Source organism: Bufo bufo, chromosome 6 (assembly GCF_905171765.1).
Source record: "Bufo bufo chromosome 6, aBufBuf1.1, whole genome shotgun sequence".
In the NCBI taxonomy this organism is placed as follows: Eukaryota; Metazoa; Chordata; class Amphibia; order Anura; family Bufonidae; genus Bufo; species Bufo bufo.
Genome location: NC_053394.1, coordinates 438026633 through 438048669, shown reverse-complemented (window position 1 = coordinate 438048669; position 22037 = coordinate 438026633). Strand labels below are relative to the sequence as shown.

At 44.9% G+C, this 22037-nt stretch overlaps 1 protein-coding gene across 2 annotated transcripts in view; it reads left to right on the top strand.

Moving 5' to 3' along the window:
- ADAP2 (ArfGAP with dual PH domains 2) overlaps nt 1-21430 on the top strand; it is a 71273-nt gene extending 49843 nt beyond the window's left edge. The window contains exons 3-11 of one of the 2 annotated variants that reach the window (XM_040437328.1): nt 13279-13370; nt 13679-13758; nt 13860-13972; nt 16722-16868; nt 16940-17023; nt 19040-19102; nt 19233-19307; nt 20309-20537; nt 21162-21430. In XM_040437328.1, the coding sequence (XP_040293262.1) occupies nt 13279-13370; nt 13679-13758; nt 13860-13972; nt 16722-16868; nt 16940-17023; nt 19040-19102; nt 19233-19307; nt 20309-20537; nt 21162-21196 (918 nt within the window). In that variant the 3' untranslated portion in view covers nt 21197-21430. Of the gene's footprint in view, nt 1-13278; nt 13371-13678; nt 13759-13859; nt 13973-16721; nt 16869-16939; nt 17024-19039; nt 19103-19229; nt 19308-20308; nt 20538-21161 lie in introns of both variants that reach the window. The other variant, XM_040437327.1, reaches the window with a different exon arrangement.
- Nucleotides 21431-22037: the final 607 nt, after the last annotated feature.

Genomic DNA, 22037 nt, shown 5'->3' with positions numbered 1-22037 from the left:
TATATACACTCCTGTATACTCCATGTACTGTTATATACTGGACCCCTCCTCTATATCCTCCTGTCATACTATATACACTCCATGTACTGTTATATACTGGACCCCTCCTCTATATCCTCCTGTCATACTATATACACTCCTGTATACTCCATGTACTGTTATATACTGGACCCCTCCTCTATATCCTCCTGTCATACTATATACACTCCTGTATACTCCATGTACTGTTATATACTGGACCCCTCCTCTATATCCTCCTGTCATACTATATACACTCCTGTATACTCCATGTACTGTTATATACTGGACCCCTCCTCTATATCCTCCTGTCATACTATATACACTCCTGTATACTCCATGTACTGTTATATACTGGACCCCTCCTCTATATCCTCCTGTCATACTCTATACACTCCTGTATACTCCATGTACTGTTATATACTGGACCCCTCCTCTATATCCTCCTGTCATACTATATACACTCCTGTATACTCCATGTACTGTTATATACTGGACCCCTCCTCTATATCCTCCTGTCATACTCTATACACTCCTGTATACTCCATGTACTGTTATATACTGGACCCCTCCTCTATATCCTCCTGTCATACTATATACACTCCTGTATACTCCATGTACTGTTATATACTGGACCCCTCCTCTATATCCTCCTGTCATACTATATACACTCCTGTATACTCCATGTACTGTTATATACTGGACCCCTCCTCTATATCCTCCTGTCATACTATATACACTCCTGTATACTCCATGTACTGTTATATACTGGACCCCTCCTCTATATCCTCCTGTCATACTATATACACTCCTGTATACTCCATGTACTGTTATATACTGGACCCCTCCTCTATATCCTCCTGTCATACTATATACACTCCTGTATACTCCATGTACTGTTATATACTGGACCCCTCCTCTATATCCTCCTGTCATACTATATACACTCCTGTATACTCCATGTACTGTTATATACTGGACCCCTCCTCTATATCCTCCTGTCATACTATATACACTCCTGTATACTCCATGTACTGTTATATACTGGACCCCTCCTCTATATCCTCCTGTCATACTATATACACTCCTGTATACTCCATGTACTGTTATATACTGGACCCCTCCTCTATATCCTCCTGTCATACTATATACACTCCTGTATACTCCATGTACTGTTATATACTGGACCCCTCCTCTATATCCTCCTGTCATACTATATACACTCCTGTATACTCCATGTACTGTTATATACTGGACCCCTCCTCTATATCCTCCTGTCATACTATATACACTCCTGTATACTCCATGTACTGTTATATACTGGACCCCTCCTCTATATCCTCCTGTCATACTATATACACTCCTGTATACTCCATGTACTGTTATATACTGGACCCCTCCTCTATATCCTCCTGTCATACTATATACACTCCTGTATACTCCATGTACTGTTATATACTGGACCCCTCCTCTATATCCTCCTGTCATACTATATACACTCCTGTATACTCCATGTACTGTTATATACTGGACCCCTCCTCTATATCCTCCTGTCATACTCTATACACTCCTGTATACTCCATGTACTGTTATATACTGGACCCCTCCTCTATATCCTCCTGTCATACTATATACACTCCTGTATACTCCATGTACTGTTATATACTGGACCCCTCCTCTATATCCTCCTGTCATACTATATACACTCCTGTATACTCCATGTACTGTTATATACTGGACCCCTCCTCTATATCCTCCTGTCATACTATATACACTCCTGTATACTCCATGTACTGTTATATACTGGACCCCTCCTCTATATCCTCCTGTCATACTATATACACTCCTGTATACTCCATGTACTGTTATATACTGGACCCCTCCTCTATATCCTCCTGTCATACTATATACACTCCTGTATACTCCATGTACTGTTATATACTGGACCCCTCCTCTATATCCTCCTGTCATACTATATACACTCCTGTATACTCCATGTACTGTTATATACTGGACCCCTCCTCTATATCCTCCTGTCATACTATATACACTCCTGTATACTCCATGTACTGTTATATACTGGACCCCTCCTCTATATCCTCCTGTCATACTATACACTCCTGTACTCATGTACTTACTGGACCCCTCCTCTATATCCTCCTGTCATACTATATACACTCCTGTATACTCCATGTACTGTTATATACTGGACCCCTCCTCTATATCCTCCTGTCATACTATATACACTCCTGTATACTCCATGTACTGTTATATACTGGACCCCTCCTCTATATCCTCCTGTCATACTATATACACTCCTGTATACTCCATGTACTGTTATATACTGGACCCCTCCTCTATATCCTCCTGTCATACTATATACACTCCTGTATACTCCATGTACTGTTATATACTGGACCCCTCCTCTATATCCTCCTGTCATACTATATACACTCCTGTATACTCCATGTACTGTTATATACTGGACCCCTCCTCTATATCCTCCTGTCATACTATATACACTCCATGTACTGTTATATACTGGACCTCTCCTCTATATCCTCCTGTCATACTATATACACTCCTGTATACTCCATGTACTGTTATATACTGGACCTCTCCTCTATATCCTCCTGTCATACTATATACACTCCTGTATACTCCATGTACTGTTATATACTGGACCCCTCCTCTATATCCTCCTGTCATACTATATACACTCCATGTACTGTTATATACTGGACCCCTCCTCTATATCCTCCTGTCATACTATATACACTCCTGTATACTCCATGTACTGTTATATACTGGACCCCTCCTCTATATCCTCCTGTCATACTATATACACTCCATGTACTGTTATATACTGGACCCCTCCTCTATATCCTCCTGTCATACTATATACACTCCTGTATACTCCATGTACTGTTATATACTGGACCCTCCTCTATATCCTCCTGTCATACTATATACACTCCTGTATACTCCATGTACTGTTATATACTGGACCCCTCCTCTATATCCTCCTGTCATACTATATACACTCCTGTATACTCCATGTACTGTTATATACTGGACCCCTCCTCTATATCCTCCTGTCATACTATATACACTCCTGTATACTCCATGTACTGTTATATACTGGACCCCTCCTCTATATCCTCCTGTCATACTATATACACTCCTGTATACTCCATGTACTGTTATATACTGGACCCCTCCTCTATATCCTCCTGTCATACTATATACACTCCTGTATACTCCATGTACTGTTATATACTGGACCCCTCCTCTATATCCTCCTGTCATACTATATACACTCCTGTATACTCATGTACTGTTATATACTGGACCCCTCCTCTATATCCTCCTGTCATACTATATACACTCCTGTATACTCCATGTACTGTTATATACTGGACCCCTCCTCTATATCCTCCTGTCATACTATATACACTCCTGTATACTCCATGTACTGTTATATACTGGACCCCTCCTCTATATCCTCCTGTCATACTATATACACTCCTGTATACTCCATGTACTGTTATATACTGGACCCCTCCTCTATATCCTCCTGTCATACTATATACACTCCTGTATACTCCATGTACTGTTATATACTGGACCCCTCCTCTATATCCTCCTGTCATACTCTATACACTCCTGTATACTCCATGTACTGTTATATACTGGACCCCTCCTCTATATCCTCCTGTCATACTATATACACTCCATGTACTGTTATATACTGGACCCCTCCTCTATATCCTCCTGTCATACTCTATACACTCCTGTATACTCCATGTACTGTTATATACTGGACCCCTCCTCTATATCCTCCTGTCATACTATATACACTCCTGTATACTCCATGTACTGTTATATACTGGACCCCTCCTCTATATCCTCCTGTCATACTATATACACTCCTGTATACTCCATGTACTGTTATATACTGGACCCCTCCTCTATATCCTCCTGTCATACTATATACACTCCTGTATACTCCATGTACTGTTATATACTGGACCCCTCCTCTATATCCTCCTGTCATACTATATACACTCCTGTATACTCCATGTACTGTTATATACTGGACCCCTCCTCTATATCCTCCTGTCATACTATATACACTCCATGTACTGTTATATACTGGACCCTTCTCTATATCCTCCTGTCATACCATATACACTCCTGTATACTCCATGTACTGTTATATACTGGACCCCTCCTCTATATCCTCCTGTCATACTATATACACTCCTGTATACTCCATGTACTGTTATATACTGGACCCCTCCTCTATATCCTCCTGTCATACTATATACACTCCTGTATACTCCATGTACTGTTATATACTGGACCCCTCCTCTATATCCTCCTGTCATACTATATACACTCCTGTATACTCCATGTACTGTTATATACTGGACCCCTCCTCTATATCCTCCTGTCATACTATATACACTCCTGTATACTCCATGTACTGTTATATACTGGACCCCTCCTCTATATCCTCCTGTCATACTATATACACTCCATGTACTGTTATATACTGGACCCCTCCTCTATATCCTCCTGTCATACTATATACACTCCTGTATACTCCATGTACTGTTATATACTGGACCCCTCCTCTATATCCTCCTGTCATACTATATACACTCCTGTATACTCCATGTACTGTTATATACTGGACCTCTCCTCTATATCCTCCTGTCATACTATATACACTCCATGTACTGTTATATACTGGACCCCTCCTCTATATCCTCCTGTCATACTATATACACTCCTGTATACTCCATGTACTGTTATATACTGGACCCCTCCTCTATATCCTCCTGTCATACTATATACACTCCTGTATACTCCATGTACTGTTATATACTGGACCCTCCTCTATATCCTCCTGTCATACTATATACACTCCTGTATACTCCATGTACTGTTATATACTGGACCCCTCCTCTATATCCTCCTGTCATACTATATACACTCCTGTATACTCCATGTACTGTTATATACTGGACCCCTCCTCTATATCCTCCTGTCATACTATATACACTCCATGTACTGTTATATACTGGACCCCTCCTCTATATCCTCCTGTCATACTATATACACTCCTGTATACTCCATGTACTGTTATATACTGGACCCTTCCTCTATATCCTCCTGTCATACTCTATACACTCCTGTACACTCCATGTACTGTTATATACTGGACCCTTCCTCTATATCCTCCTGTCATACTCTATACACTCCTGTATACTCCATGTACTGTTATATACTGGACCCCTCCTCTATATCCTCCTGTCATACTATATACACTCCATGTACTGTTATATACTGGACCCCTCCTCTATATCCTCCTGTCATACTCTATACACTCCTGTATACTCCATGTACTGTTATATACTGGACCCCTCCTCTATATCCTCCTGTCATACTATATACACTCCATGTACTGTTATATACTGGACCCCTCCTCTATATCCTCCTGTCATACTATATACACTCCTGTATACTCCATGTACTGTTATATACTGGACCTCTCCTCTATATCCTCCTGTCATACTATATACACTCCTGTATACTCCATGTACTGTTATATACTGGACCCCTCCTCTATATCCTCCTGTCATACTCTATACACTCCTGTATACTCCATGTACTGTTATATACTGGACCCCTCCTCTATATCCTCCTGTCATACTATATACACTCCTGTATACTCCATGTACTGTTATATACTGGACCCCTCCTCTATATCCTCCTGTCATACTATATACACTCCATGTACTGTTATATACTGGACCCCTCCTCTATATCCTCCTGTCATACCATATACACTCCTGTATACTCCATGTACTGTTATATACTGGACCCCTCCTCTATATCCTCCTGTCATACTCTATACACTCCATGTACTGTTATATACTGGACCCCTCCTCTATATCCTCCTGTCATACCATATACACTCCTGTATACTCCATGTACTGTTATATACTGGACCCCTCCTCTATATCCTCCTGTCATACTCTATACACTCCTGTATACTCCATGTACTGTTATATACTGGACCCCTCCTCTATATCCTCCTGTCATACTATATACACTCCTGTATACTCCATGTACTGTTATATACTGGACCCCTCCTCTATATCCTCCTGTCATACTATATACACTCCTGTATACTCCATGTACTGTTATATACTGGACCCTTCTCTATATCCTCCTGTCATACTATATACACTCCTGTATACTCCATGTACTGTTATATACTGGACCCTTCCTCTATATCCTCCTGTCATACTCTATACACTCCTGTATACTCCATGTACTGTTATATACTGGACCCCTCCTCTATATCCTCCTGTCATACTATATACACTCCTGTATATTCCATGTACTGTTATATACTGGACCCCTCCTCTATATCCTCCTGTCATACTATATACACTCCTGTATACTCCATGTACTGTTATATACTGGACCCTTCTCTATATCCTCCTGTCATACTATATACACTCCATGTACTGTTATATACTGGACCCCTCCTCTATATCCTCCTGTCATACTGTATACACTCCTGTATACTCCATGTACTGTTATATACTGGACCCCTCCTCTATATCCTCCTGTCATACTATATACACTCCATGTACTGTTATATACTGGACCCCTCCTCTATATCCTCCTGTCATACTCTATACACTCCTGTATACTCCATGTACTGTTATATACTGGACCCCTCCTCTATATCCTCCTGTCATACTATATACACTCCTGTATACTCCATGTACTGTTATATACTGGACCCTTCCTCTATATCCTCCTGTCATACTCTATACACTCCTGTATATTCCATGTACTGTTATATACTGGACCCCTCCTCTATATCCTCCTGTCATACTATATACACTCCTGTATACTCCATGTACTGTTATATACTGGACCCTTCCTCTATATCCTCCTGTCATACTCTATACACTCCATGTACTGTTATATACTGGACCCCTCCTCTATATCCTCCTGTCATACTATATACACTCCTGTATACTCCATGTACTGTTATATACTGGACCCTTCCTCTATATCCTCCTGTCATACTCTATACACTCCTGTATACTCCATGTACTGTTATATACTGGACCCCTCCTCTATATCCTCCTGTCATACTATATACACTCCTGTATACTCCATGTACTGTTATATACTGGACCCTTCCTCTATATCCTCCTGTCATACTGTATACACTCCTGTATACTCCATGTACTGTTATATACTGGACCCCTCCTCTATATCCTCCTGTCATACTATATACACTCCTGTATACTCCATGTACTGTTATATACTGGACCCCTCCTCTATATCCTCCTGTCATACCATATACACTCCTGTATACTCCATGTACTGTTATATACTGGACCCCTCCTCTATATCCTCCTGTCATACTCTATACACTCCTGTATACTCCATGTACTGTTATATACTGGACCCCTCCTCTATATCCTCCTGTCATACTATATACACTCCTGTATACTCCATGTACTGTTATATACTGGACCCCTCCTCTATATCCTCCTGTCATACTATATACACTCCTGTATACTCCATGTACTGTTATATACTGGACCCTCCTCTATATCCTCCTGTCATACTATATACACTCCTGTATACTCCATGTACTGTTATATACTGGACCCCTCCTCTATATCCTCCTGTCATACTATATACACTCCTGTATACTCCATGTACTGTTATATACTGGACCCCTCCTCTATATCCTCCTGTCATACTATATACACTCCATGTACTGTTATATACTGGACCCCTCCTCTATATCCTCCTGTCATACTCTATACACTCCTGTATACTCCATGTACTGTTATATACTGGACCCCTCCTCTATATCCTCCTGTCATACTATATACACTCCTGTATACTCCATATACTGTTATATACTGGACCCCTCCTCTATATCCTCCTGTCATACTCTATACACTCCTGTATATTCCATGTACTGTTATATACTGGACCCCTCCTCTATATCCTCCTGTCATACTATATACACTCCTGTATACTCCATGTACTGTTATATACTGGACACCTCCTCTATATCCTCCTGTCATACTATATACACTCCTGTATACTCCATGTACTGTTATATACTGGACCCCTCCTCTATATCCTCCTGTCATACTATATACACTCCTGTATACTCCATGTACTGTTATATACTGGACCCTTCCCCTATATCCTCCTGTCATACTCTATACACTCCATGTACTGTTATATACTGGACCCCTCCTCTATATCCTCCTGTCATACTATATACACTCCTGTATACTCCATGTACTGTTATATACTGGACCCTTCCTCTATATCCTCCTGTCATACTATATACACTCCTTTATACTCCATGTACTGTTATATACTGGACCCTTCCTCTATATCCTCCTGTCATACTCTATACACTCCTGTATACTCCATGTACTGTTATATACTGGACCCCTCCTCTATATCCTCCTGTCATACTATATACACTCCTGTATACTCCATGTACTGTTATATACTGGACCCTTCCTCTATATCCTCCTGTCATACTGTATACACTCCTGTATACTCCATGTACTGTTATATACTGGACCCCTCCTCTATATCCTCCTGTCATACTATATACACTCCTGTATACTCCATGTACTGTTATATACTGGACCCTTCCTCTATATCCTCCTGTCATACCATATACACTCCTGTATACTCCATGTACTGTTATATACTGGACCCCTCCTCTATATCCTCCTGTTATACTCTATACACTCCTGTATACTCCATGTACTGTTATATACTGGACCCCTCCTCTATATCCTCCTGTCATACTGTATACACTCCTGTATACTCCATGTACTGTTATATACTGGACCCCTCCTCTATATCCTCCTGTCATACTATATACACTCCTGTATACTCCATGTACTGTTATATACTGGACCCTCCTCTATATCCTCCTGTCATACTATATACACTCCTGTATACTCCATGTACTGTTATATACTGGACCCCTCCTCTATATCCTCCTGTCATACTATATACACTCCTGTATACTCCATGTACTGTTATATACTGGACCCCTCCTCTATATCCTCCTGTCATACTATATACACTCCATGTACTGTTATATACTGGACCCCTCCTCTATATCCTCCTGTCATACTATATACACTCCTGTATACTCCATGTACTGTTATATACTGGACCCCTCCTCTATATCCTCCTGTCATACTATATACACTCCTGTATATTCCATGTACTGTTATATACTGGACCCCTCCTCTATATCCTCCTGTCATACTATATACACTCCATGTACTGTTATATACTGGACCCCTCCTCTATATCCTCCTGTCATACTCTATACACTCCTGTATACTCCATGTACTGTTATATACTGGACCCCTCCTCTATATCCTCCTGTCATACTATATACACTCCATGTACTGTTATATACTGGACCCCTCCTCTATATCCTCCTGTCATACTATATACACTCCTGTATACTCCATGTACTGTTATATACTGGACCCCTCCTCTATATCCTCCTGTCATACTCTATACACTCCTGTATACTCCATGTACTGTTATATACTGGACCCCTCCTCTATATCCTCCTGTCATACTATATACACTCCTGTATACTCCATGTACTGTTATATACTGGACCCCTCCTCTATATCCTCCTGTCATACTATATACACTCCTGTATACTCCATGTACTGTTATATACTGGACCCCTCCTCTATATCCTCCTGTCATACTATATACACTCCTGTATACTCCATGTACTGTTATATACTGGACCCTTCTCTATATCCTCCTGTCATACTATATACTCCATGTACTGTTATATACTGGACCCCTTCCTCTATATCCTCCTGTCATACTCTATACACTCCTGTATACTCCATGTACTGTTATATACTGGACCCCTCCTCTATATCCTCCTGTCATACTATATACACTCCTGTATATTCCATGTACTGTTATATACTGGACCCCTCCTCTATATCCTCCTGTCATACTATATACACTCCTGTATACTCCATGTACTGTTATATACTGGACCCTCCTCTATATCCTCCTGTCATACTATATACACTCCTGTATACTCCATGTACTGTTATATACTGGACCCCTCCTCTATATCCTCCTGTCATACTATATACACTCCTGTATACTCCATGTACTGTTATATACTGGACCCCTCCTCTATATCCTCCTGTCATACTATATACACTCCTGTATACTTCTTATATACTGGACCCCTCCTCTATATCCTCCTGTCATACTATATACACTCCTGTATACTCCATGTACTGTTATATACTGGACCCCTCCTCTATATCCTCCTGTCATACTATATACACTCCTGTATACTCCATGTACTGTTATATACTGGACCCCTCCTCTATATCCTCCTGTCATACTATATACACTCCTGTATACTCCATGTACTGTTATATACTGGACCCCTCCTCTATATCCTCCTGTCATACTATATACACTCCTGTATACTCCATGTACTGTTATATACTGGACCCCTCCTCTATATCCTCCTGTCATACTATATACACTCCTGTATACTCCATGTACTGTTATATACTGGACCCCTCCTCTATATCCTCCTGTCATACTATATACACTCCTGTATACTCCATGTACTGTTATATACTGGACCCCTCCTCTATATCCTCCTGTCATACTATATACACTCCTGTATACTCCATGTACTGTTATATACTGGACCCCTCCTCTATATCCTCCTGTCATACTATATACACTCCATGTACTGTTATATACTGGACCCCTCCTCTATATCCTCCTGTCATACTATATACACTCCTGTATACTCCATGTACTGTTATATACTGGACCCCTCCTCTATATCCTCCTGTCATACTATATACACTCCTGTATACTCCATGTACTGTTATATACTGGACCCTCCTCTATATCCTCCTGTCATACTCTATACACTCCTGTATACTCCATGTACTGTTATATACTGGACCCCTCCTCTATATCCTCCTGTCATACTATATACACTCCTGTATACTCCATGTACTGTTATATACTGGACCCCTCCTCTATATCCTCCTGTCATACTATATACACTCCTGTATACTCCATGTACTGTTATATACTGGACCCTTCCTCTATATCCTCCTGTCATACTGTATACACTCCTGTATACTCCATGTACTGTTATATACTGGACCCCTCCTCTATATCCTCCTGTCATACTATATACACTCCTGTATACTCCATGTACTGTTATATACTGGACCCTTCCTCTATATCCTCCTGTCATACCATATACACTCCTGTATACTCCATGTACTGTTATATACTGGACCCCTCCTCTATATCCTCCTGTATACTCTATACACTCCTGTATACTCCATGTACTGTTATATACTGGACCCCTCCTCTATATCCTCCTGTCATACTATATACACTCCATGTACTGTTATATACTGGACCCCTCCTCTATATCCTCCTGTCATACCATATACACTCCTGTATACTCCATGTACTGTTATATACTGGACCCTTCCTCTATATCCTCCTGTCATACTATATACACTCCTGTATACTCCATATACTGTTATATACTGGACCCCTCCTCTATATCCTCCTGTCATACTATATACACTCCTGTATACTCCATGTACTGTTATATACTGGACCCCTCCTCTATATCCTCCTGTCATACTATATACACTCCTGTATACTCCATGTACTGTTATATACTGGACCCTTCCTCTATATCCTACTGTCATACTATATACACTCCATGTACTGTTATATAATGGACCCCTCCTCTATATCCTCCTGTCATACTATATACACTCCTGTATATTCCATGTACTGTTATATACTGGACCCCTCCTCTATATCCTCCTGTCATACTATATACACTCCTGTATACTCCATGTACTGTTATATACTGGACCCCTCCTCTATATCCTCCTGTCATACTGTATACACTCCATGTACTGTTATATACTGGACCCTTCCTCTATATCCTACTGTCATACTATATACACTCCATGTACTGTTATATACTGGACCCCTCCTCTATATCCTCCTGTCATACTGTATACACTCCTGTATACTCCATGTACTGTTATATACTGGACCCCTCCTCTATATCCTCCTGTCATACTGTATACACTCCTGTATACTCCATGTACTGTTATATACTGGACCCTTCCTCTATATCCTCCTGTCATACTATATACACTCCTGTATACTCCATGTACTGTTATATACTGGACCCCTCCTCTATATCCTCCTGTCATACTATATACACTCCATGTACTGTTATATACTGGACCCCTCCTCTATATCCTCCTGTCATACTATATACACTCCTGTATACTCCATGTACTGTTATATACTGGACCCCTTCCTCTATATCCTCCTGTCATACTATATACACTCCATGTACTGTTATATACTGGACCCTTCCTCTATATCCTCCTGTCATACTATATATACGCCTGTATACTCCATGTACTGTTATATACTGGACCCCTCCTCTATATCCTCCTGTCATACTATATACACTCCTGTATATTCCATGTACTGTTATATACTGGACCCCTCCTCTATATCCTCCTGTCATACTCTATACACTCCTGTATACTCCATGTACTGTTATATACTGGACCCCTCCTCTATATCCTCCTGTCATACTATATACACTCCTGTATATTCCATGTACTGTTATATACTGGACCTCTCCTCTATATCCTCCTGTCATACTCTATACACTCCTGTATACTCCATGTACTGTTATATACTGGACCCCTCCTCTATATCCTCCTGTCATACTGTATACACTCCTGTATACTCCATGTACTGTTATATACTGGACCCCTCCTCTATATCCTCCTGTCATACTCTATACACTCCTGTATATTCCATGTACTGTTATATACTGGACCCCTCCTCTATATCCTCCTGTCATACTATATACACTCCTGTATACTCCATGTACTGTTATATACTGGACCCCTCCTCTATATCCTCCTGTCATACTATATACACTCCTGTATACTCCATGTACTGTTATATACTGGACCGCTCCTCTATATCCTCCTGTCATACTCTATACACTCCTGTATATTCCATGTTCTGTTATTTAATTGCATTCTTTATTTTTTGTGTGTTTTTTGCCCTCAGTTCATGCGATGTCACGGGAATAAGAAGGCCAGAGATGAATATGAAGCCTTTGTGCCTCCATTTTATTACAAACCTACTGAAAAGGACTGCAGGTGTGTGTAGCACACGTATGTGATCTTGTGTGACGTGTACTGGTGCAGGAGATATTGTCCATAGAGATCACAACAAGCGTTGGGCGACAGTGGAAGTTACTGAAGGTCCCTGAAACATTGCACTGGCTGTTTCCCCCCTCACTGGATTCCCCCCCTCCCTCACTGGCTGCCCCTCCCCTCACTGGATTCCCCCCCTCCCTCACTGGACACCCCCCGTCCCCCTCCCCGGATTCCCCCCCTCCCCGACCACTTTATCCTGCTCATGGGATCGAGCTATTATGGTGACCATTGTTGTTTTCTCCCTTTAGGGTGTTGAGGGAACAATGGATCCGAGCAAAATACGAGCGGCGAGAGTTCATATCCAATAAAAAGTCCCCGTACGCAGTCGGTAAGTGCCTTTTATTGTTACAGCCACCTTTTAGTGTTAGAGTACCCCGCGTCTCCTGTGTGTGCACAACGGTAACATGCCCTCCATATTGTGTCCGACAGACTATAAAGAAGGCTTCCTGTGGAAGAAAGGGCGAGACAATGGACAGTTTTTAAAGAGACTGTTCATCTTCTCCGAGAGCGAGGGCTTGCTGAAGTATTACACTAAAGAGAAAGTGAGTGTGTTACCGGCGCCGCTTATCTCCCAGGACAACCACCGGTCTCTGTCGCCACAGTAACATGCATTTCTAATGGTGAGAGAGAGAAGGCATTCGTATGGTTAGTGGCTTCTCAATCCCTGGAGCGATGTGCATGCACTCACCTGAATTTAAGTGGTGAGCGCGTTTGAGATGTAGGGTTCGTGGGTGGAGATGATGAGGATGATGAGGTCGCTGCAGCCAGTGCCAATACGTTTGGATGGAATCCCCCAGGCAAAGTTGCCAAACCCCCAGAGAATAGAATCTGAAGAATAGAAGGGTGAGTAGGGGAGGTGTACTCAGTGGTTTCAGCCCAACTCAGCTGGGGCCGACGTAGGGGACGACCAGCAGATGAGAAAAGGAGCTTTATAGGTGGGTAGAAAACAGACTCATTGAGTCAGACCTTCCATCTAGCTTAGACCTTTCCACTGACTGTGTCGGGAGTCGTCGTTACTGAACCTGGTTTTGGGTCCATCACTTTGGGCTGTAAAATCCTCCAGATCAGTACAGTACTTCTTATTCGCTTGAGCCCTGGCTAAAGGGTATATTCTTTTTCAATTTCTAGTAATGCGAACTCTGGTAGTCTAGGTAGCTGTTTCCATCAACAGGTGTTCAGGTCACCAAAGCCATCCGTTTCGCGTTCGAAGGAGGCTAGATAGAAAAAAGAAAGGGACCGCAATGGGAACGTGTTTCGTGCCTTGCTTCACACACCTGTTTACGGGCCTCTTTGAGAACAATAACATCTATGAAAACTACCCATGGTGAGAGAAGATCATCGTCTAGAAGCGCTATATAGATGACCTTCTACTGATTTGGAACGGCACTGCACAAGATGCATCACAATTTGTGTCCCACTTCAATAACGATTGTGGCCTATCATTCCCATGCATCCATCCATTTCCTGGACTTGATCCGTTTTCACAACTAATCTGAGATGAAGATGAGAACATTTTTTAAGAAGGTTGATGGAAACAGCTACCTAGACTACTGGAGTTCACATTACAAGAAATGGAAGAAGAATTTACCCTTCAGCCAGGGTTCAAGCGAATAAGAAGGAACTGTACTGATCTGGAGGGTTTTACTGCCCAAAGTGATGGACCCAAGACCAAGTTCAGTAAAAACGGCTCCCAACACAGTCAGTGGAAAGGTCTAAGCCAGATGGAAGGTCTGTGTCACGGCCTATGTTGTGTGTGCCGTGACACGGTTGCCATGCATGCTGTTTCCTCCTGCAATGTGTTATTGTTGCATGTGTGCGCTTTCCCTACCCTTCTGGTGGGCTCGGGGTTAAGTTGTGTGCGTGGGTGAGCTGTGTGTGGTCTCTTTATATATCCTTGCTTTGAGACTGAGATGAGTTGGATGCTTGCCTTTGTTGGAGTAGGAGCTTGCTCCTAGCTCTTTGTCATCTAAGGGGCCATCCTAGTTGTCATCAATGTCATCCCAGTGTCTCCTTCTCTTCCTATCCCTATTTGTCTGGAATGGATTATGTTCTGGGTGTTTGTATGTCTAGTTTGGTGTTACATGTCTGGTGGTGTTTGGTGTCCAGCATGTTTGCTAGACATTCCCCTGTCTAACGTTGTATTCTCCGGAAGAGGGTCTCTGGTTCCCCGGAGGGGGCACCAATTGTCCGTACGCAGCTATGTGTGTTCTGGTTACCTGTGTGGTTGTTGTATGTGCTGTGTCCTTTATGTGTGTGGACATCAGCACTTGTGCACGAGTTCCAGTCGGTGTGCCTGTGGCAGGTAAGTGTGTTGTATTTGTCGCTTACCTGCCAATTCCATATGCTGTATTCGGTTTCTTTTCAGCTTGGCCGGTGGAGACTCCTGTTCGTCCGTGTTTTGGAGGAACAGGTCGTCTTTACCCTGCTCCTAGTCCAGGGATTTCCTAAGGGTTAGTAGGGCCCCGAGGTTCCAGAGTATGAGCCCTCCTACCATCTGGGTTGGCTAATACGGTTAGGAGTCAGGGTCAGAATTAGGGATGCTGTAGGAGGTGACCTGCTCCCTTATTCCTCCTCCTGGAACACTTTGGGTTAATGGCCGGCCGACTGCTTCTATGACCAGATCAATGTGACGCCGAGCTGAGGGGTCCGGCTACCGTACATTATGCCACCCCACACCATAATTCTGAGAGTAGAACTGGTGTGACGTTTCCTTGGTAAGGACCTCTTCATGACGTTGCACACATGATCTTCAGACCAATCTCCTGTCATCATTACAACCGAGACAAAAGTGGGACCTCCACTCCAGCCTCCATGATAGGCTTTGAGAGCGGCTTTGTGAGGTCAGTGGAACTGGTAGCTGGACGCCTGGCATGTGACCTAATTTCCTGCAGGTGCCTTCTGATGGTTTGTGTAGACGCTGTTTTCCGCCCTAGACCAGTGCTGACATCTTGGCCTAGGAGAGCAGTGATCTGCCGGAGTGATAAACCGAGGCCTCTCAGCTGGAGGATTCTGTCCTCTGTTTGTGAGAAGTGGTGGTAACTGACACATCGATGAACAGAAGGCATCGCACGATCATCCCACACCTGGTGTCTGAGGTTTCATGTTGCTTTCAGCCTGGCTGTTATGCCCCTCCCACATGTCACAAATTGGAGCTAGGTGCTGAAAAGTTCAGTGTCAAGATGTGAGATCAGGGGTGCCAGTGAGGATGGACCAGGGGGACACGTCATGCCTGAATCTTGGGGTGTGTAGTCTGGTATTTTGGGGCGTCAGCTCCTGTTTTCTCTTCCTCAGCGTTTTGGACCAAAGGGGACGTTTGCTATTAAGAGTCTGAATGCCATGTTCCAATGTGAGAAGATGAAGCTTGAGCATGGGCTGGAGATCACGTGTGTGCACGGCGGGCGGACCAGAAGTGTATACGTGTATCACAAGGACGGGGCGGTGAGTGCCGATCCCTCCCCCGCTCGCCCCTCACCACTTCATGTCTTCTAATGCTTGTCTTGTGATGGCAGGAGATTGTCACCTGGTATAATGTCCTCCGCTCAGCACGCTTCCGCTACCTGAAGAAGGCATTTCCAGATGTTCCGGAGCAGGAGGTGAGAGGGATGCGTCTGTTTGCCGGTGGCCCCCCCCCCCCCATCCCCTCGCTTGTGGCGTTTGTGTTGTGTATTGTTCTGCTCCTGTCGTCCAGCGCTGGGGAGAATGGTATGTGCGACCCCTCGGCGCTGTCACCGTCAGCGAGGATCATCTGCTGGTGAACCGGCCCGACCACATTCCTCACAACTCCGGAGGGAAGAAGCGGGTGCTCCTTGCAGCAGAGGGTGCTGGGAAGTGTCGGGGAGTCCCCGAGGACTGAGGGGGAAGCAAATTACTGAAAGCTTCTTTATTAACTGCTCCTAGGAGACTCGGCCCTGGCACATGACGAGGCCTGACAGTACACGTGGCACATGACGAGGCCTGACAGTACACGTGGCACATGACGAGGCCTAACAGTACACGTGGCACATGACGAGGCCTAACAGTACACGTGGCACATGACGAGGCCTGACAGTACACGTGGCACATGACGAGGCCTGACAGTACACGTGGCACATGACGAGGCCTGACAGTACACGTGGCACATGACGAGGCCTGACAGTACACGTGGCACATGACGAGGCCTGACCTTACACGTGGAACATGACGAGGCTTGACATTACACGTGGAACATGACGAGGCCTGACAGTACACGTGGCACATGACGAGGCCTGACAGTACACGTGGCACATGACGAGGCCTGACCTTACATGTGGCACATGACGAGGCCTGACCTTACACGTGGCACATGACGAGGCCTGACATTACACGTGGCACATGACGAGGCCTGACAGTACACGTGGCACATGACGAGGCCTGACAGTACACGTGGAACATGACGAGGCCTGACATTACACGTGGAACATGACGAGGCCTGACATTACACGTGGAACATGACGAGGCCTGACATTACACGTGGAACATGACGAGGCTTGACATTACACGTGGAACATGACGAGGCTTGACATTACACGTGGAACATGACGAGGCTTGACATTACACGTGGAACATGACGAGGCTTGACATTACATGTGGAACATGACGAGGCTTGACATTATACGTGGAACATGACGAGGCCTGACCTTACACGTGGAACATGGAGGCCTGACATTACACGTGGAACATGACGAGTTTTGAAATTACACGTGGAACATGATGAGGCCTGACCTTACACGTGGAACATGACGAGGCCTGACCTTACACGTGGAACATGACGAGGCCTGACCTTACACGTGGAACATGACGAGGCCTGACCTTACACGTGGAACATGACGAGGCCTGGCCCTACACTTGGAACATGAGGAGGCCTGGCCTTACACGTGGCACACGGTGGGGCCTGACATTACACATGATGATGCCTGACATTACACGTGGCCCACAGTGGGGCCTGACATTACACATGGCACATGATAATGCCTGACATTACACATGGCACATGATGATGCCTGACATTACACATGGCACATGATGATGCCTGACATTACACGTGGTACATGACTAGGCCTGACATTACACGTGGTACATGACAAGGCCTGACATTACACGTGGCATACGGTGGGGCCTGACATTACACATGGCACATGATGATGCCTGACATTACACGTGGCACACAGTGGGGCCTGACATTCCACGTGGCACACAGTGGGGCCTGATATTACACATGATAATGCCTGACATTACACGTGGCACACAGTGGGGCCTGACATTACACATGGCACATGACGATGCCTGACATTACACGTGGTACATGACAAGGCCTGACATTACACGTGGTACATGACAAGGCCTGACATTACACGTGGCACACAGTGGGACCTGGCATTACACATGGCACACAGTGGGGCCTGACATTACACATGGCACATGACGAGGAGGATGAGAATATGTGCAGCGCAGAGGGCACGGGCGGTCTCGGTGGGCGCCTCATACTCCCCATCTGAAGATTTGAGGCGTCTTAGTGTTGTCCAAAGTGTTCAGGGATCGGACACATCAACCCCCCCCATTACTGTCATGTGACCCTGCGTTCTGTTTTCTAGTTAATACCGAAGATCAGCCGCAGTTACACCAAATGTGGATACATGGAGAAGACCGGACCCACTGTGAGTGCCCCCCATCTTCTGTACTGTGGGCTCTGCTGTGTCCGACAGGTCAGAGGTCACACAGCGGACCGCACGGTTATCAGTTATTACGCTCCCGGTAACCCGCCTCTCACCCCTTCCTCTGCAGCAGAAAGAACCCTTCAAGAAACGGTGGTTCAACCTGGACTCCGAGGAGAGGAAGCTGCTGTACTACAAGAAACCGCTGGTGAGTCCTGGACTGCTCTAGAACCAGGAGATTTTGTGTATGGAAACTACCTGCTGCTCTAGAACCATGAGAGGTGACCTGTGTATATCAACTACCTACTGCTCTAGAACCAAGAGATATTGTGTATGTAAATGACCTACTGCTCTAGAACCAGGAGATATCGTGTGTGTGTGTGTATATACTACCTACTGTTCTAGAACCATGAGAGGTGACCTTGCACATATTAGCTCCTGAGATTTTACCTGTGTATATCGGCTCCTGAGTGCTCTAGAACCATGAGAGGTGATATGTGTCAGTTCCTAATTACTCTAGAACCATGCAATTTGACCTATGTGTCAGCTCTAGAACCATGAGATGTGACATGTGTGTGTGTGCCTGGCATGTATCCAGACTGCTCTAGAACAATGAGATATGACCCGTGTGTCAGCTCCAGAACCATGAGTTGTGTGTGTCGGCTCCAGACTGCTCTAGAACCATAAGATGTGACCGGTGTGTGTGTCAGCTCCTAACTGCTCTAGGACCATGGGATGTGACCTGTGTGTCAGCTCCAGACTGCTCTAGAACCATGAGCTGGCATGTATCATCTCAACTGCTCTAGAACCATGAGATGTGACCTGTGTGTCAGCTCTAGAACCATGAGATGTGACCTGTGTGTCAGCTCTAGAACCATGAGATGTGACCTGTGTGAGCTCCAGACTGCTCTAGAACAATGGGATGTGATCTGTGTGTCAGCTCCAGACTGCTCTAGAACCATGGGATGTGACCTGTGTGTCAGCTCCAGACTGCTCTAGAACCATGGGATGTGACCTGTGTGTCAGCTCCAGACTGCTCTAGAACCATGAGATGTGACCTGTGTGTCAGCTCCAGACTGCTCTAGAACCATGAGATGTGACCTGTGTGTCAGCTCCAGACTGCTCTAGAACAATGGGATGTGATCTGTGTGTCAGCTCCAGACTGCTCTAGAACCATGGGATGTGACCTGTGTATAACTATGTTTGCAGGACCCTTATGAACAGGGCGGGGTCTTCATTGGGAGCAGCGAGGCCGGGTACCAGGTAACGGGGGATTTGCCAAGTGGAATGAGAGGGAAGAAGTGGGAGGCGGGAATCACCATCCGGACACCGCAGCGGGAATTCATCTTCACCTGTGAGAACATCAAGGAGCAGAAAGAGTGGCTGCAGGAGCTGCGAGAGGTCGCATCCCGACCAATGAGCGCTCACGACACAGCAGGTACCAAACAGCGCTGCACACATCATCTCCAGTCCCACCCAGAGCTGCACACTTCATCTCCAGTCACAGCCAGAGCTGCACACTTCATCTCCAGTCACAGCCAGAGCTGCAAGCACATCATGTCTTGTACTCCAGTCACAGCCAGAGCTGCAATCGCATCCTGTTTTATACCCCAGTCACAGCCAGAGCTGCAATCGCATCCTGTCTTATACTCCAGTCACAGCCAGAGCTGCAATCGCATCCTGTTTTATACCCCAGTCACAGACAGAGCTGCAATCGCATCCTGTCTTATACTCCAGTCACAGACAGAGCTGCAATCACATCCTGTCTTATACTCCAGTCACAGCCAGAGCTGCAATCACATCCTGTCTTATACTCCAGTCACAGACAGAGCTGCAATCACATCCTGTCTTATACTCCAGTCACAGACAGAGCTGCAATCACATCCTATCTTATACTCCAGTCACAGCCAGAGCTGCAGTCACACCATCTCATACTCGGCACTGTCAGTGTAGTGGGGTAGCCCTCACCCTCCATGAAAGCAGAGGAAGGCTGGAGGCAGATGGGGGCCCTCTGATTTCGGGGGGCATCTGTAATTGTCATTTTGTTTTGCTTCATCCTCAGAGGAGGCCGCATTCCGGAAAGCAGCTCAGGACTGAGGGACAGGCCCCCGGACCCACAGAGGAAAGCGCTGGCAGGTGAAGCAGGATGGGCCGTCGCCTGCAGCCGATGGGAGGAGACGCCGAGAACAAGACCCCGCGACTGCCCCCCACAGCAGCGGACAACAACCCCCATCTTCTAATAAAGATGATGACACCGAGAGCAGATGGCATAAGGTGCGGCGTTCAGCCTCCCTCAGACAGAAACACTCTACCTGTGTTCAGAATAGGGGAAAAAACCCTGTCGGGCCCCCTGCCCCCCGGAGCGGGCCCCACAGCTGAACAAAAGGATAGGACGTGCAATGGAACATGCCGGTCCTCCGAGGGGAGAGTCGGGGGGCCCCATACCCAGAAGTCAGCGGTGTGTCCAGCCGGGATTCAGGTCAGGACGTGACCCGTGACCCCCGGGGGTCATCATCCTGCGCCCTGAGCTTTATTTCATGAAGTCAGGGGTGGACATTCTTCTCCAGAACGTTCCATCAATGATGACATGTTGTCCAGATCCTTCTCCAGAAATCACCCGACCACCAGGCGAACGAACGTCACCTTCCTGCAATAAATGAGATCTTCATACAGAAACAGCTGAGATTACTGGTGTGAACTGCGACAAAGACCTCACATATAGAAGGGAGAAATAACTGCACAATGCGGGTCACCTGCAGTCCTATGTAACACCACAGATAACACAGTGACAGCTCTCTGAGTACAGATAATGTAGTAGATGTCACCTGCAGTCCTATGTAACACCACAGATAACACAGTGGTAACTCTCTGAGTACAGATAATGCAGTAGATGTCACCTGCAGTCCTATGTAACACCACAGATAACACAGTGATAATT